Raw genomic sequence first — 17,253 nt, forward strand, 5'->3', positions numbered from 1 at the left:
GGATGTGATGGGGCAACGCTCTGTCCCGGTCCTCTGATGCCCCAGAAACTGCTCAGACCCACTTTCTTTTAGTGTTCAGTCTGTATTTTATTCTAAATCCTTCCAACACCAGTACAGTGAAACATCACAGTTTTAAATCCTTTCAACCCCTCTTTCCCAGGGCCCTAGGAGGAAAAGAGATCTCCCCCTCTAGGGATCGCTTTCATTCCAGGCTCAACTAGCCATGTCCTCTCCTATTTTGTAACACTTCCTTCCTAACTTTTATCAGGTTAGCCATCTGAGAGCTAATTAGTTTTTAAATCCAGCCTCTGCTTTTGATTAGCTAATTGTTCAATCACCCATCTCTAAGGGAACTAACTGAGGATACAGTGATCACAGTGCTGACCCATCTGTCAGTCGTCAGTGCTCTGTCACAAGGGGGATGTGGTTTAGAGAACTATACTGGCATTGAGAGACTCTGGTTTATGTGGAAATCCCAAATATAATTGTTAATGAAGAATCATCAGTTAGTGTGGGTGTTTCTATTGGGGTCCTCCAGGGATTGGTTCTTGGTCCAACACTGTGGAGTATTTTTTCAATGAGCACTAGAAGAAAGTATAAAATCATTGCTGATAAAGTTTAGTGGAGTGGTAAATAATTATAAGACAAGGTCACTATATAGAGTGATCTGGATTGCTTGGTAATCTAGATGCAATTAAACAACAAATATGCTCAAATGTATGGTCCTACATCTAGGAACAAGAATGTAGTCACACTTACAGGATAGGGGACTGTATTCTGGAAAGCGGAGACTCTGAAAAGGGCTTTGAGGTAATCTAAGAGAACCGGCTGAACATGAACTCTCAGTGCAATGCAGTGGGCAAAATAGGTAACACAATCCTTGGAAATAATAAATGGGGACTATCCAGTGGGAGTGGAGAGGTGGCATGATCACTGTATATGGAACTGGTGAGACTACTACTAGAATATTATGTAACTGTGTTCGGTTCTGATGCCCACACTTTTAAAAAGGAAGTTGAAACACTGGAGAAGATTCAGAGACAAGCCACAAGAATGATTTGAGGCTTGGAAAATGTGCCTTGAAATGAGAGATTAAAGGATCTCAATCTATTTAATTTACCAAAGAGACGATCTGAAGTGACTTAATCACAGTATATAAGTACCTACATAGGGAAAATACCTGATCATAGATGGCTCTTCAAAGTAGAAAACAATGATATCAAAAGATCCAGCCTGGAATTCAAAGATTACAAATTTCAAACTAGAAATAAGATACACATTTTAGCAGTGAGGGTAATTAATCACTGAAACAGCTTAACAATTGTATTGAATTCTCCATCATCTAGAGCTTTATCAAGACTGGATATATTTCTATAAGGCATGGTCTTATTCAATCACAAGTTGTTGGGCTAAATACAGGAACACAATGTGTGAAAACTATGGCTGTGTTATGAAACAGGTCAGACTAGATGACAGTCAAGGTCTGGCCTTAAAATCTCTGACTCTAAGGGAAATCCAGCCATTAATGCCTGAAGCTCACTCACTCTTCTGGTGCAGCTGATAGTCACAGTGAAGTGTTTTTAGAGGTGGGTATTGAAAGGTGTACTTCTTAGGGGTTTGAAAGGATATCCCCACAGCTTTGTGAGGACTAGTTTCAGGTCCACTGGTGAGTGGCATTTAAGTTGATCCTTCATGAATCTAGAGACAGTAGATAATTTGAATCTGTCCCAAGGAATATGACAGGCCAAGATGTCTGATAGATGGAACATGACTGAAGAGACCAAAAGCCCAGAGAACATGTGGGCCAAGAGACAGTCAAAGAGCTGAGGGACTGGTGCTGAGTCACACTAAATGCTATCAGCTCTATGTTTGTGCATACAATTTCGTGGTGGTAGGTTTCCTTTTCTGTAATAGTATACCCTGTACCACCCAGAGCAAATGAAATCATTGGTCATCAGAGATCCATGTCTGAAGCTGTTAGATGGAGAGATTCCTGGGTCAGTCCATTCTGTTTTGTTAGCAGGTCTGGGGATGCTAGAAGATGGTAATAAAAGTACACTGACTGTTCCAGCAAGTCTGAAAACCAGAATTGTTTTATCTATGCTGGCACCACTAAGATGACAAGACTGATGGGGCTTGGATCTTTTTGATCATCATGGGGATGAGTGGAATTGGTGAGAAGGACTACAGCAGGCCTCTGCTCTAAACCAGCAAAAATGCATCTGTAATGTACCCTCTAACTCCACCAGAGAGGTCCTTTGGGGCCATCTGCCTATCCCAAGTCAGGATAAAGGAGGAGGGTTGGGCGTGGGGCTAGCAACTCCACCCCGTAAAAAATCAACTTGCTACAGAAACGCCAACAATAGAGATAACAGAGACTTTTAGCCTGGAAAAGAAGGGTCTTCAACTCGAAGACGCATGACGCTGGGTGGTGAAAGTCGTGAGGAAGCCACCAAGCCGATTACCCTTCTTGCAACCAGGAGGATTACCATCGGTACATGGAACGTGAGGACCATGTACGAGTCAAGAAAGACGGCGCAGGTCGCAGCAGAGATGAGGAGCAACAACCTGACCCTACTAGGCATTAGCGAGACAAGATGGACGCAAGCTGGACAGAGACGACTGTTGACAGGAGAGCTGTTGCTGTATTCCGGACATGAAGAGAGCGACGCACCCCACACACAGGGAGTAGGCTTCATGTTGTCCAAGCAGGCAGAGAGAGCACTGATTGGTTGGGAGGCACATGGTTCCAGGATCATCACAGCATCCTTCAGAACTAAAATGAAGAGGATAAAGATGAATGTTGTACAGTGCTATGCTCCAACCAATGACAGTGAAGAGGGGGGACAAAGACTATTTTTACAACAGACTTCAGAAAATATTAGAGATTCTCCCAGACAAAGACATTACCATCCTTATGGGAGATTTTAATGCCAAAATTGGACCTGACAACACAGGATATGAACAAGTCATGGGGACCCACGCTCTGGGAGAGATGAGTGAGAATGGAGAGAGATTTGTGGATCTGTGTGCACTTAACAACCTGGTCATAGGAGGTAGCATCTTTCCTCACAAGCGGATCCACAAGAGTACCTGGGTATCGCCAGCAGGCACGATAGAAAACCAGATCGATCACGTCTGTATTAGCAAGAAGTTCAGAAGATCTATGCAGGACTTAAGAGTTAGAAGAGGAGCATACGTAGCGTCCGACCATCACTTAGTGGTGGCCAGATTGAAGCTGAAGCTGAAGAAGAATTGGATAGACGTGTTAGATAGAAGAGCGAAGTACAACATCAGCCTTTTGAAGGATCATAAGATCAAGGAAGATTTTGGACTGACGCTGAAGAATAAGTTTTCAGTACTACAGGATCGGTCTGAGGAAGAGGAAGACAGTGTACCCAATAGATGGCAGAAAGTGAGAGAGACACTTAGATCAGCATGTCAGGAAGTGCTTGGAATTAAGAAATACCAGCAGAAAGAGTGGATCACAGCTGAGACCTTGACTAAGATAGAAGATAGAAAGAAGAAGAAGGCAGTAGTTAACAGCAGGACTAGAGCAGCAAAGGCTAAAGCGCAAAAAGAGTATGCTGAAGCCCATAGAGTAGTGAAGAGGAATATTAGGAAGGATAAGAGAGATTATGTGGATGGACTGGCAGCAGAAGCGGAGCAGGCAGCATACAATGGTAATATGAAACAGCTGTATGACATCACCAAGCGACTGTCTGGAAAGTTCAGCAAGCCAGAGCGTCCCGTCAAAGACAAGCAGGGAAAGTCTATAACAGAAATAGAACAACAGATGAATAGATGGGCGGAGCACTTTGAGGAACTCCTGAATAGAACAGCACCATTAAATCCACCAGACATTGACGCAGCCAACGAAGACCTTCCAATCAATTGTGACAGACCAACCAGAGATGAGATCAGAAAAGCCATCACTATGATGAAGAATAGGAAGGCGGCTGGACCTGACGATATTCCAGCAGAGGCCCTGAAAGTAGATCTGGATGTTTCAGTGGAAATGCTGTACCCCCTCTTTGAGAAGATATGGGAAGAAGAAGTGATTCCGGCGGACTGGAAAGAGGGATATCTTATTAAAATCCCCAAGAAAGGAGACCTCAGCAATTGTGCCAACTACAGAGGAATCACACTTCTGTCGGTGCCAGGGAGGGTCTTCAACCGAGTCCTCTTAGAGAGAATGAAGGATGCCGTCGATCCACAGCTACGAGATGAGCAAGCAGGTTTCCGGCAAAATAGATCATGCATGGACCAGATGGCAACGCTCCGCATCATAGTCAAGCAGTCTATGGAGTGGAACTCCTCGTTGTACATCAATTTTGTTGACTATGAGAAAGCATTTGATAGCGTGGATCGAGAGACTCTCTGGAAGCTCCTTCGGCACTATGGCATCCCAGCAAAGGTGGTCAACCTGATTAAGAACTTGTATGACGGCATACACTGTAGAGTGATCCATGGAGGGCAGCTTACAAACAGCTTCCAGGTGCGAACCGGAGTCAGACAAGGATGCTTGTTGTCACCATTTCTCTTTCTCCTTCTCATTGATTGGATTATGAAGACATCCACTTATGAGCGTAGGAACGGAATCCAGTGGACGTTGTGGACCCAGCTTGATGACCTGGACTTTGCCGATGACCTTGCACTCCTTTCGCATAGCAAACAGCAGATGCAAGAGAAGACCAACGTAGTGGCAGCGACGTCATCACAGGTTGGCCTCAACATCCACAAGGACAAGACCAAGATCCTCAAGATTAACTCCATCAGTAATGACCCAGTCACACTGAATGGAAGCCCTCTGGAAGAAGTGCAGTCCTTCACCTACCTAGGCAGCATCATCGACCAACAGGGTGGCACGGACGCAGACATCAAAGCAAGGATCGGTAAGGCAAGAGCAGCTTTCTTACAGCTCAAGAACATCTGGAGCTCTAGAGAGCTGTCTTTGGCAACAAAGATTAGACTGTTCAACTCCAACGTGAAATCAGTCTTATTGTATGGAGCTGAAACCTGGAGGATAACTAAAACAACCACCAGGAAGATCCAGACCTTCATAAATAGTTGCCTTAGAAGGATTCTCCAGATCCGCTGGCCAGACACCATGAGCAACATCTACCTCTTGGAGAGGACCCGTCAATTTCCAGCAGAGGAAGAAATTAGAAGGAGAAGGTGGGGTTGGATAGGACACACACTACGCAAGCAGCCAACCAACATCACTAGACAGGCATTGCGGTGGAACCCCCAAGGCAAGCGGAAAAGAGGCCGTCCAAGAAACACCTGGCGACGCGACCTTCAGGCTGATAGCATAAAAATGGGCTATACCTGGAACCAGCTAGAGCAAATGGCCCAGGATAAAGGACTCTGGAGATCTGTGGTTGGCGGCCCATACCCCGATTGGGGTGACGGGCATGAGTGAGTGAATGTACCCTCTATGTGGCAAACAGGGAAGAAGACTAAAAGGAGAGTTTGTGAGTAGCCTCCGTGGGTGCTGTGCTTGGAGATAAGGACTTAGCTAACTGAGAATTTGGTCTGTTTGTTGTGTCTCTGAGTAGCTGATCCCTCCCTTTAACATGGGGATGGTGTTAACCAGCTGGACCAGGCATATAGGCCATCTGCAAAATGAACACCTGAGCAGGTGAATGGGGGAGTGGCTAACAGTGGAGTGTGAGGGAATTTGCAGGGGGAGTTTTATAATGTGCACTCACAACCAGAGTGCCCCCTAGTGTCAGGACAAGGAGTTGCATGGACTCTTCCTCTCTAGTGCCCCCTTGTGTTCTGGTTCTGCAATGGTCTGTTGCTTCTGTGGACTAGTCCTCTGGCCAGGTCAGCTCTCAGACCAGACCGCTTCTGGGGTCAACATAAATAATAATAAGTCTCAACTCAAAATAGCCACCTGGGCATTAAAATCCATAAAATAAATTCTAGTCCTTCACAGAGATTCAAGGCCAATGTTGTCAAGGTGAGGCTCCTGACTGGGCAAGGTTTACCTGAGTTAGTGCAGCGAGAATGTTCCTTCCCTTTCCTGGCTTAACTCAGAATACATCCCTAGTAGAAGCAGTCAGCCCTTTTTATCTCACATGCTGGGCTCTAATTGGCTTCTGCCTACTCTTGGCCCTTCTAGGTACCACAGGACCAACTCTGGTTCTGCCTGTAGCTGATCATGGGAGGCCTCTCTAGGCATCCCCTGGAGATATGAACTCCCTGCTCTTCCCTACCAGCAGGACACCTTCTTAGGGTGGGATGTGCCAAGGAGATGGGGCCTCTGGCAGCAAGTAGTGAATGTCTAGTACACTCTGTCATCGGGAGGTTAGACACTTTTCTGTCTAGCGTACATGTATACTACACCAGAGAAAATGGTCAGCAATGGAAAAGTTATTGTGACTTGCAATGGATGGGATGTGCTATGTTCTGCTTCCTGCCAGAAGATAATTCCTGTGCATGAAGTGCAAGTTAATGGATAAAATGGAAGAAAAGATTCATGTTCTTGAAGAACTATAGAGCCTGCACTGCATCAGAGAGGCAGAAAAGTTCTTGGACAACTGAATTATGCATCGCTACCACAGATCCAGCAAGGAAAGGAACAGGATGTGAGGGAGCAGGACAGAATAGAAACTGGGCAGTTCATGGCCACTTGAGGAAAAAGCAAAAGGAAGCATTCAACATGACCAGAAGCAGAAGATGGGCAGTCTGTGACCATTCAAGGAAAGAGAAATAGGAGGCATTCTACTCATCTAGACATATCCCATCACTATCAGGTACTCAGCATGGCAGCTGCAGATATGTCTCTGAAGATTTAGCCAGAGGAAAGGAACAGGAGTCTGCATGGGCCACACTTGAGGATGGACATTCAGCCCAATCGACGAGGATGCCAAGCATGCCCAGGAGAAGATTTCTGACTGTCCAAAGAAGACAGACAATTCTCAATGGAGGCATGACATTAAGAAGAAGGGACAGAACCTTCTGCAAGTGACAAAAGGATGGTGTGCTGTCTTCCTGTAGTGAAGACAAGATAAGCAAGATTGGATGGGATCCAGAAGACAGTGGGCAAGGCTCCACCTGCTTATGTTATATATTGGTATGAATGAGAACTTCAAATGACACTTTGCAGATCTTCGAAGACCTCAGGGATCTCGGAAGGGAGCTGAAGGAGAGGAAAGTCCAGGTGCTCTTCTCTGTGATTCTTCCCGTTACAGAGCAAAATAAGACAGACAGACGATACTGGAGTGAACTGTTGACTAGGTAAGTGGCTAGGTAAAAGTAGAGGATTTTATATATGTGGAACTTTGGGTCGCCTTTTATGGGGAGAGGACAACATGTGTGTCACAGATCTGGTCGAGCTCACGCTGCTGGCAGCCCACCAGACGGCTGTGCGGGGATCTGCATCCCCACGTGTTTTAAATCTCTAGAGTCTGAACAGAGCCCAGGCACTATCCCAGTCTTGGGGCCCCTAGGCACACACTCAGAGTGAAGATTCTCTGTCTAACACTCCCACCTGAGAGTTGCAAGCACAGGATCCAGCTGCCCAGCCCCTGGAACCAGCACTGACACCTCAGATTCCGCCTGCAGCTTAAGCACAGCCTCTGCCAGAATTCCACTGAATGTGTGAGCCTGCTGGGTTACAGTTTAAGTCTCTTCGGAGCCATGTGGTAGATGTAGCCCAAAACACAAACACACTTTGCACAGACATTTAACACATCATTGTGTTTTATTTACTCATCTGAGAGATACAAAGACCCCCACAAAAATAATAAACCCTACATGCAGTTCCCTCTCTCTAGCTCACCCTTCCTTTGGGGGACCATCTGAGTTCAGGTTGCCAGCCCTTCTGCCCCCTTACCTCATCCAACTCTTGCAGCAGCTTCCCTCATCTTAAGCTGATAAAAATAACCAGAGAGAGAGCGAGCCAGTAGAGCAGATTTTGTCCTTTATAACCTTGCAGTCTCCTCTGTCAGGTGACTCCATTTAGCTTCAACAAGTGATCCCAGACTCTTACCAGTTGACTTCATTGCTAGGCGATGTTCCCCTGATAAACCAGTTCTCCTGGGTGGGAGCCAGTCTTTTGTCTAGAGTTCAATATGTCTCCACTTAAGTCAATATACCTCCTTTGTTAACCTTTTGGAATTCTAGGCCAACATGGAGGCAACAGCACCACAAAAAGGTAAAGAACCCCATATCCAAAATGGAGTTTGCAGCTTGGTAAACATACATATATAGAATTCATAATCTCTCACACAATTCATAAATTGTGCAGTCTTATTCCCCAAATCACCACAGTATGGTTTGGATTTAGTAGATGGGGAACCAAGGATGATGGATTAAAATAAATTTGACACAAATAGAAATCTGGTGGGATGAGTCACATGACTGGAATGTTACAATCACTGGATACACCTTATTGGGAAAAACAGAGCATGCAGGAGGGAGGACAATGTCACTGTACATCAAAGATACTAATAGCAGCTTTTGAGTAATTCACAGTTCTGAACTGCAGGACCTGGAATGCTTCTGGCTCAGAGTTCCAAATGATAAAGCACAAAATCAGCTAAACATCTGTTTTAGACACCAAATCAGACTAGACAACAGGATGAACAGCTCTTTAAACATCTATTTTTACTGTGTAGAAAGAAAAACTGAATTATCATGAGGGCTTTCAATCTGAGGGACATATGGTGGAGGATTCATGCTACCACTTGTGATATGTCCTTGGAGCTTCTAAAAATCAGTGCTTTAAAAGGCCCAATTTTCCAAAGTTGAAAACAATTATGAACAAAACTGACTGGGAGGAGAACTTTAGACAAAACAATGTGAATTATAATTTGGAGTTGTTTAAGAAAACTATCAGATACACCAAAAAGCCCACAATTTGACAATTACAAAAGAAGACTTTTTTGATTTAAAATGATTGTAAAAAGCCATCATAGATAAGAAGGGAAATGAATGCAGTAATAAAATTCTATCAATCAAACAAATGGAAAAGGGGGAAGTTGACAGCAATGACTATAAATTAGCAGTTATGAAATGCAAACAATTTGATAAGGGAAGCTAAAGATATCAGTGAAAAACTCCATGGCCACTAGGGTTAAGGACAATACAAAGGAATTTTAAAAAGAGATCAGGAACAAAATCAGGAAATCCTAGCAATGGTATAGCTCTATTACTAGATAAAGATAGTAAAATTGTCAATGCTGATGCAGAAAATGGAGAAGTGTTCAATAAATATTTCTGATCTGAATTTGAAAAGAAGCTGGATGACATATTCACATCCTACAGTGATAATGAAACATGTTTTATGTCAACAGTAACTAGGCAGAACGTTAAACAGCAGCTACTAAAGTTAAACATTGTAAATCTGCAGAATGGGATAGTTGTACCCAAAAGTTTAAGAAGAATTGGCTAAGGAAATCTCAGAGCCGTTGATGTTTAACAAATCCTGGAACACTGGGAAAGTTTCAGAGAAATGGAGAAAAGATAATGTGCCAATATTTTAAAAGGGTAAATGGGATAATCTAGGTAATGATAGGATGGTTAGCCTCACATTGATCTTGGGCAAGTTCCTGGGAAAGCCTTCAGGAAAATATTAAAGGACAGCAACAAAATTAATGCAAACCAATATAGTTTTATAGAACATAGATCTTGTCAAGCAAACTTTATATTGTCTTTTGATGAGATTTCACAAAATATTGATGAACCCTTATATATATGGGCCAATTCTGAGAGGAGACCCTTCCAATATCTAATACATAGTAATAGGCAATTACACTCAACTATGAAAATCTGCTGCCTACCCATACAATCATAATGCATGTGCACACACACGCACACATGCACACAGAATTTCAATCAACCTGGCAAACAGGGAAGGAAAAGCAGTAAGCCCTGAGTCTCAAGGAAGTGAACATTATGAGAACCAGAAAATTCCCCAAGTATGATTTTTTGAGTTAGGAGCTAACAGGAAGAGACACTGACTGGATATATCAATTTTGAAGAAAAATTGAGTTTTCCCTAAGAAGAAATGGCTGTTTGTAAATAGAAAGACTGTTGCAAAACAACATCTGAGATCACTGATTCCGTGTCCTCCAGGGTATTCCTATACCATACTGGCAATAAAAGAACTGCTATGGAAGATACTGGTTCTCCTGTTGGGGAAGCGTGCAGCATGCCTTACTAGAGCCAATGGCTTGCAACTCTAGAAGTATCAGAGTTCTCCACTCTCAGATTGGCACAGACACAGAAGTGAAGAACTGTCACAGCATGTACCAGTGGGATATTGCATTTTGTTGCATTACTGGGGCAGCATAATGTGAAACAGTGTTAAATATATACACCACTAAAACACTACATGCCAAATTAATCCCTGATGTAAAGTCATAGTCTATGGTGCAGGATGAATTTGGCTCTAGATGCATTATGCTGTGCTCAGAAAGAGTCTGTATGAATATATTTCTATGGACAGTTTGTTTGGTTTATTAAAAGGAATAGCGCAGAAGATTGTTTCATCACAAGACTGATCTAATAAAAGCCTCTTCTTGACTCTTGCTATGCTTAAATGATCAAACTTTTGTAAAGAACATGTGACTGTATTTCTTTACCTGTTCTTTGACTGGAGTGTTGACATTCGATAGGCACTGCTGGCAGACAGCCAGAAAGGATTTCACAGTTTTCCTCAATACCAACAAGTCCTCCTGAATAAACATTAAAAAGGGATAATATTCTTTAAATATTAGAGCACAAAAACATACGATCATGAGAATGGCCACACTGGGTCAGACCAATGGTCCATCAGTATCCTGTCTTCTGATAGTGGCTGGTGCCAGATACTTCAGAGGGAATGAATGGAACAGGGCAATTAGTGAGTGATCCATCCCCTGTCATCAAGTCCCAGCTTCTGGCAATGAGAGGTTTAGGGACACCCTGCTACCTATTAATTATATTAGGTGACCCCTGGGTCCTTGTGTTATGTGAAGGAGTAAATAACATTTCCTTATTCACTTTCTCCACGCCAGTCATGATTTTATAGCCCTTTATCATACCCACCTCAGTCATCTCTTTTCTAAGATGAACAGTCCCAGTCTTGTTAATGTCTCCTCATATGGAAGCTGTTCCACACCCCTATTAATTTTTGTTGCCCTTCTCTATACTTTTTTCAATTCTAATATAATTTTTTTGCGATGGGGTGACCAGAACTGCATGAAGTATTCCAGGTGTGGATGTCCCATGGATTTATATAGTTGCATTATGGTATTTTTCTGTTTTAACAACTATCCCTTTCCTAGTGTTTGCTAACATTCAGGCTTCCTGCCCCTGATTATTTAAAAAAACTTTTTGCATTAGTTTTTGGGTCTTTTGGTAGTTGCCCTTCAAATTCCTTTTTGGATTGCCTAATTATATTTTTACACTTGACTTGCCAGAATTTATACTCCTTTCTATTTTCCTCACTGGCATTTGACTTCCAATTTTTAAAGGATGTCTTTTTGCCTCTAACCACCTCTTTTCCTCCTGTTTAGCGATGGTGGAATTTTTCTGGTCCTCTTACTATTTTTTTATTTGCAATATTTAATTTGAACCTCTATTGTGGTGTTTTTAAATTATTTCCATGCAGCTTGCAGGCATTTCACTCCTTTGAGTGTTCCTTTTAATTTCCATTTAAACTAGCTTCCCAATTTTTGTGTAGTTCCTGTTTTTGAAACTAAATGCTATTATGGTGGTTTTCTTTGGTATTTCCCCCTATTTATTAATAATATATTAAGCCCGGATTCCCAATCTATTAAAAATAGATTACCAGGACAAGCAAAATAAAAGAGGTGACAAATAATTTCACACACATTCAAGCCTACAGCTCTCCAAGCAAAAATGGAGAGGCAATGAAAAGAAAAACAAGGAGCTCTCTGGAGAGGCACTGTCTGTGTTTCACCTAGCACAATTGGCACTTTGCAAAGGGGTCTAGGTACCACTCTGATAATAAACAATAATAAGAATATACTATCATCACACCCAAGATATTTTTAAAATACAGATACCAGTTACAATTCCTTGAATTTTAAATTTTGATTTGAATTTTAAAAGTTTTCAAACAAAAATTTAAGACAACAAAGTAAACCTACATGGTATTTATCTAGACCTCAGTACCAGGATAATTCAACATGAAAAGAAAACTCTGTTGAACATCAATAAACATGCATCAAGTCCAACAACATCACAAGGTCCTAATAATCTGCAGAGAGGGGAGCTAGAAAGGCAAGCTTACTTTGTAGAAAAACCTGCTGACGTACTGGCCCGGGAACAGGAAGTAATGACTTGGGGACCAGAGGGAGAGAGGTTTGACGGACTGGAGAAAGGAGGATTCACTGGGAATAAATGGTGCATTGGGAAATGTGTGGGTAACTGATGGATCTGGGGGACATCTGATGGAATTATAGATTTGGGTGATGGGAAAAATGGTTACCTACCTTTCCATAACTGTTGGTCTTCAAGATATGTGTTGCATATGTCCATTCCATTGTAGGTGTGTGCATACCTCATGCACAGTTGTCACAGGGTTTTCACTCAGCAGTACCTGTCAGGGCAGCATGAGCGCCCCCTGCCTTGCGCCAGTGCATGTAGTTATAAAGGGCCCCATTGCCCCCAACCCTCCTCAGTTCCTTCCTCCTGGAGAGACTCCAATGGAGAGGGGAAGGAGGGTGGATGGTGGAATGGACATGTGCAACTCTCCCTGAACAACAGTATTTATGGAAAGTAAGGTATCTGTTTTTAATTCTTCAAAAGTGATGCACATGTCCATTCCACTTTAGGTGACATACAGTTCGAAATGGAGGTGGGTTCGGCGTCTACTTGAACAGGGATTGTAGGACCACCAGTTCATATCTGGCATCATCTCTAGACTGAGGAGCGATGGCATAGCGGGAAGTAAATGTGTGGATTGAAGACCAGGTTGCCACCTTACAAATGTACAGGATGGACATCTGGGCCAGAAAGCCAGCAGAAGCTGCCTGTGATTTAGTTGAATGAGCCACCACTTTTGATGGAGGTTCTGTACCCGCCAAATGATAGCATAGATGAATACAGCCTGTAATCCAGAAGGAAATTCTTTGAGTAGACACTGAGTGGCCCTTTATTCTGTCTGAAATTGCCATGAATAACTACAAGGCTGATCTGAATGGTTTAGTCTGATCCAGATAAAAGTCCAAAGCCCTTCTAAGATCAAGAGAATGCAGTTTCTCTTCACATCTACTTGAATGACGCTTTGGGACAAAGGTTGTAAGTTAATTTCTTGATTAATGTGAAAACCAGAAATCCACGTAGTCAGGAACTTAAGGTGAGGCCGAAGGAAGACTTTATCATTGAAGAAAACTGTGAAGGAAGGTTCTGACACAGCTCTCCTACTCTCCTGGCCAAGGTAATTGAGACCAAGAAAGCCACTTCCATAGATAGATGTAATAGGCAAAAAGTCACCATCAACTTTGTTAGAATGAAATTCAAACTCCACTATGGAACAAGGCTGTGAACCTGTGGGTATAATCGGTCTAAACCTTTTAGAAATCTAAGGGACAACAGTTAGAAAAGACTGATCTGTTATTCACTAGAGAGTGGAAAGCTGAGATAGCCACCAAGTGAATTTTGATGGAACTACTGAAAAGCCCCGGTTGTTTCAGGAACAGGACATAGTCTAGGATATGAGGAATCCAAGCTTGTGCTGGGCGGATGTCTCTTTGTATAGACCGAATGGAGAATCTCTTCCATTTTGCAAGGTAAGTAGACCTGTAGACTCGGATAGAGAAGGTGGTTGTTGTCCTGGGAGATCATGTCCTCATCTCTTGGGAGCAGCATAGGGGTTTTGACCGATATCGCTAGTAGAGATTAAAACCAATGTTGGTGAAGCCATGCTGGGGCTATTAGTATGATGTGAGCTCCATCTTGTTTGATCTTGGACAAGACCTTTGGCAGGAACAGAACTGGAGGGAAGACATACAGCAGGCTTTTTGACCAATTCAGGAGGAAAACAGTCTGGGGTCACCGTCAGATGTTACCCCCACAAGAAACAAAAAAGATGACATTTCTTGTTTTCTTTCACTGCAAATAAGTCCACTCAGGGAGTACCCCACCATTGGAAAATAGTGTTGGACACATCTGGCTGAAGGGAGTGGACTGCAAACAATCTGCTCAGGAGGTCTACCAGGGTGTTTTGAACCCCTGGAAGGAAGGCTGCTTTGCGGCTGATGGACCTGGCTATTCAAAAGTTGCAAAATGAGATTGCCTCTTGACATAACTTTGTCAAATGGGCTTCCCTGCTGCCTGTTTACATAAAATGTATATGTTGTGTTGTCTGTGAGTAATGACAGACTCTGTGGGAGGAATGCCATAGAAGCCAAAAGGACTGCTCAGAGTTCTTTGATATTTATATGGAGAGCGAGATCCTGGAACAACCAAACCCCATGAGTCTGAGGAGGGCCTAAGTGAGCTCCCCAAACTAGATCCGATGCATCTGTGACTAAAGTAAGTGTCCACTGAGGAGCAAAGGGAACTTCTCTGTAGAGAGGCGAATCTGTGCCCCACTTCCTTCTGCCCCTGATGACCTTACAAACCAGTCAGGGATGCTTCAGGTTGATGCAATCACGAGTGCACTTTATTTGTAGCCATTTCCCACCACCACCTTACTATCTATATACAGGTTTGTTTCACAGCCAGGCTTTACAAGCAGCAGACCAGGGCCATCCGCCCCATTCTGCCTCTGGCCTCTCCCTTTCTCCCCCTCCCCAGCCCTTTTATAGCCCCTGGCTAATTAGGCTGGCAGCTGTTGCTAGTTGCCAGACAGGCACAGGCCTATTCAGCCAGCTCCAATCTACTCCCCTTAATTGGGGCTGGCATGGCAGGGGGCTGATTAAGCACTCCTTACCCTGCACCCTGTTACACACCTCCCCCATTAGGTAACCGCTAGGTTTGTTCTACCCTGTCCTCTCCTCCCTCTACCGCTGGGGTCACTTCGGGGGAGTCTCGCTTCCTATTGGGCGATCCCCGGGGTTGTCTTTGTGGCATTTGTTCATCCCCCACCCGCAGACCGTACCCTGTGTAGGGGGTGGATGGCTCCACAGCACTGCTGCCACCCACAGGTCGTCCACACCAATTGCACTCCCAGGTTTGGACTCCCTGCTTCTCCCCCTTTCCCTGCGGCAGGGGATTGGGGTCAGTCCAAATTTCCCCCAGGACACCCAGGGCCTCAGGTTCTTCTAACCTGTCCAGTGGGACTGGGGTCCCTTTGCCTGGGGGCTGCATTTTGGGGCACTCTTTTGGACTCCTTTCCTCTACTTCCTTTTCTTCCCGATTTGGGCTCTGTTGTCTATGGTTCTTCTCCATTCCTCCCCGAGAACCTTGGTCCTCCCCCTTACTTGGGTTGGTTAGCGTAGGGAGCTCCCACTCCCTTCCTCGGGGTTCCTCTCTTTTTCCCTACTGTGGGTCATCTCCCACCTCCTCCTTTCCCTTTTGGGAAGGGGTCCCAGTCCGTGCCCAATACCACCGGGTACGGTAACCCCTCTACTACCCTGACCCTTTTCCAGCAAAACCTGCCCCAGGCTTCCAGGGGCACATAGGCCATCGGGCAGTGCTTCCTATCCCTGTGGACGTCCTCGAGTTTCATCCTCGCCCCAGGGATAAGCCAGTGTGGCTTTACCAGCCCCCTCTGGATGAGCGAGCAGGCTGAGGCCATGTCCACCAAGCTCCTCTGGGGCTTCCTCCCCACTCTCACCAGAATGGTGGCCAGTCCTTGCCTCTTCCCCTGTCCTCCAACGTTAGTCCAGCCGCAAAACTTATCTAGGCTGCATTCCATTTCCGGGCAATCCCCCTTTTTATGTCGTGGTCGTCAGCACTGACAGCACACGAGTTGTCCGGGGTGACTGGGGACTCCCCGGTATCCTCCTTCTTCCTCTCTGGGCCCTTCCTAGTGGAGTTTTCTCGGGTTTTTCCCCCCATTCCAGGTCCCTGCATGTCCGACTCTCCTTCCGGGGGAAGTCTGCTTCCACACATTCCTCGGTTAGTTTGACCACTGCCTCCACTGTGCTCGGATGGTGTTGCCTGACCCAGACTCGCACTCTCTTGGGGAGGCCCCGTAAAAACTGTTCTAGGACCAATCCATAATTTCTCCCACTGTTTGTGTATCCGATCACAGCCAACGAGTGGCCCAGTCCATCAGCTTCCGGGAAAATGCCCGGGGCTGCAACCCCCACATCCACCTGGCCAACCGAAACTTCTGGCGGTATTTTTCCACCAATAGTCCCACCTGGTCTAGGATGGCCACCCTCACCGCCTCATAAACTCTGGCCTGGTCATTACTCAGGGCCATATAGGCCGCTTGAGCTTCGCCGGCCAGATAGGGAGCCAGCCCTTGGGCCCAGGTTGCCCTATCCCATCCAGCGCCCATTGCTAACTGCTCGAAGGTGCAGAGGAAGGTGTCCGGATTATTGGCGGGGTCCATCCTGCTCAAAGGTGCAGAGGAAGGTGTCCGGGTTATCGGCAGGGCCCATTTTACACAGTCTCAATCCCAACGCCCGGGGACTCACCCAACCCCCACCGTGGGACTCACCAGTCTCTGTAGGAGCTGCTGCTGCACATTGGCTTGCTCCATTATAAAGTCCTGCAGGCTTTTCTGCTGTTCTACCTGCCAGGAGAGTAAGGCCTGCCCCTCTAGTTGGTGGGATTGCTGGAAGGCTTGTAGCGCCTTTTGCATCTCCTATTGCTGCTTCACCAGCCATTGCAGGATCCCTTCCATCTCCGGGCCGCCACGCCCTCATGCTAACTTTCTGTCTCAGACAAACCCCCACGTGTAGCGAGGCGCAGCTGGACCCCTCTTGCTTCTGTCCCTGCTGCCCTCACAAACCAGTCAGGGATGCCTCAGGTTGATGCAATCACCAGTGCACTTTATTTGTAGCCATTACCCACCACCACCTTACTATCCATATACAGGTTTGTTTCACAGCCAGCTTTACAAGCAGCAGACCAGAGCCACCTGCCCCTCTCTGCCTCTAGCCTCTCCCTTTCTCTCCCTCCTCCCCCAGCTTCCTTCCTCCCAGTCCTTTTATAGCCCCTGTCTAATTAGGCTGGCACCTGTTGCTAGTTGCCAGGCAGGCACAGGCCTATTCAGCCAGCTCCAATCTCCCCTTAATTGGGGCTGGCGTGGCAGGGAGCTGGTTAAGCACTCCTTACCCAGCACCCTCTGTCTCACCCTCCCTGTGGAATAAATTTTCTTGCCAAAGAGGT

General features: G+C 45.2%; 1 protein-coding gene across 1 annotated transcript in view; it reads right to left on the reverse strand.

Annotated features, from left to right (window-relative positions):
- The window catches only part of STAG1 (STAG1 cohesin complex component), a 393,382-nt gene that overhangs the window by 80,411 nt on the left and 295,718 nt on the right, over positions 1 to 17,253 (reverse strand). The window contains exon 24 of the mRNA XM_065411120.1: positions 10,599 to 10,691. Coding sequence (XP_065267192.1) covers positions 10,599 to 10,691 — 93 coding nt within the window. The remainder of the gene's footprint in view (positions 1 to 10,598; positions 10,692 to 17,253) is intronic.

The sequence above is a fragment of the Emys orbicularis genome, chromosome 9, assembly GCF_028017835.1.
Source record: "Emys orbicularis isolate rEmyOrb1 chromosome 9, rEmyOrb1.hap1, whole genome shotgun sequence".
Taxonomy (NCBI): domain Eukaryota; kingdom Metazoa; phylum Chordata; order Testudines; family Emydidae; genus Emys; species Emys orbicularis.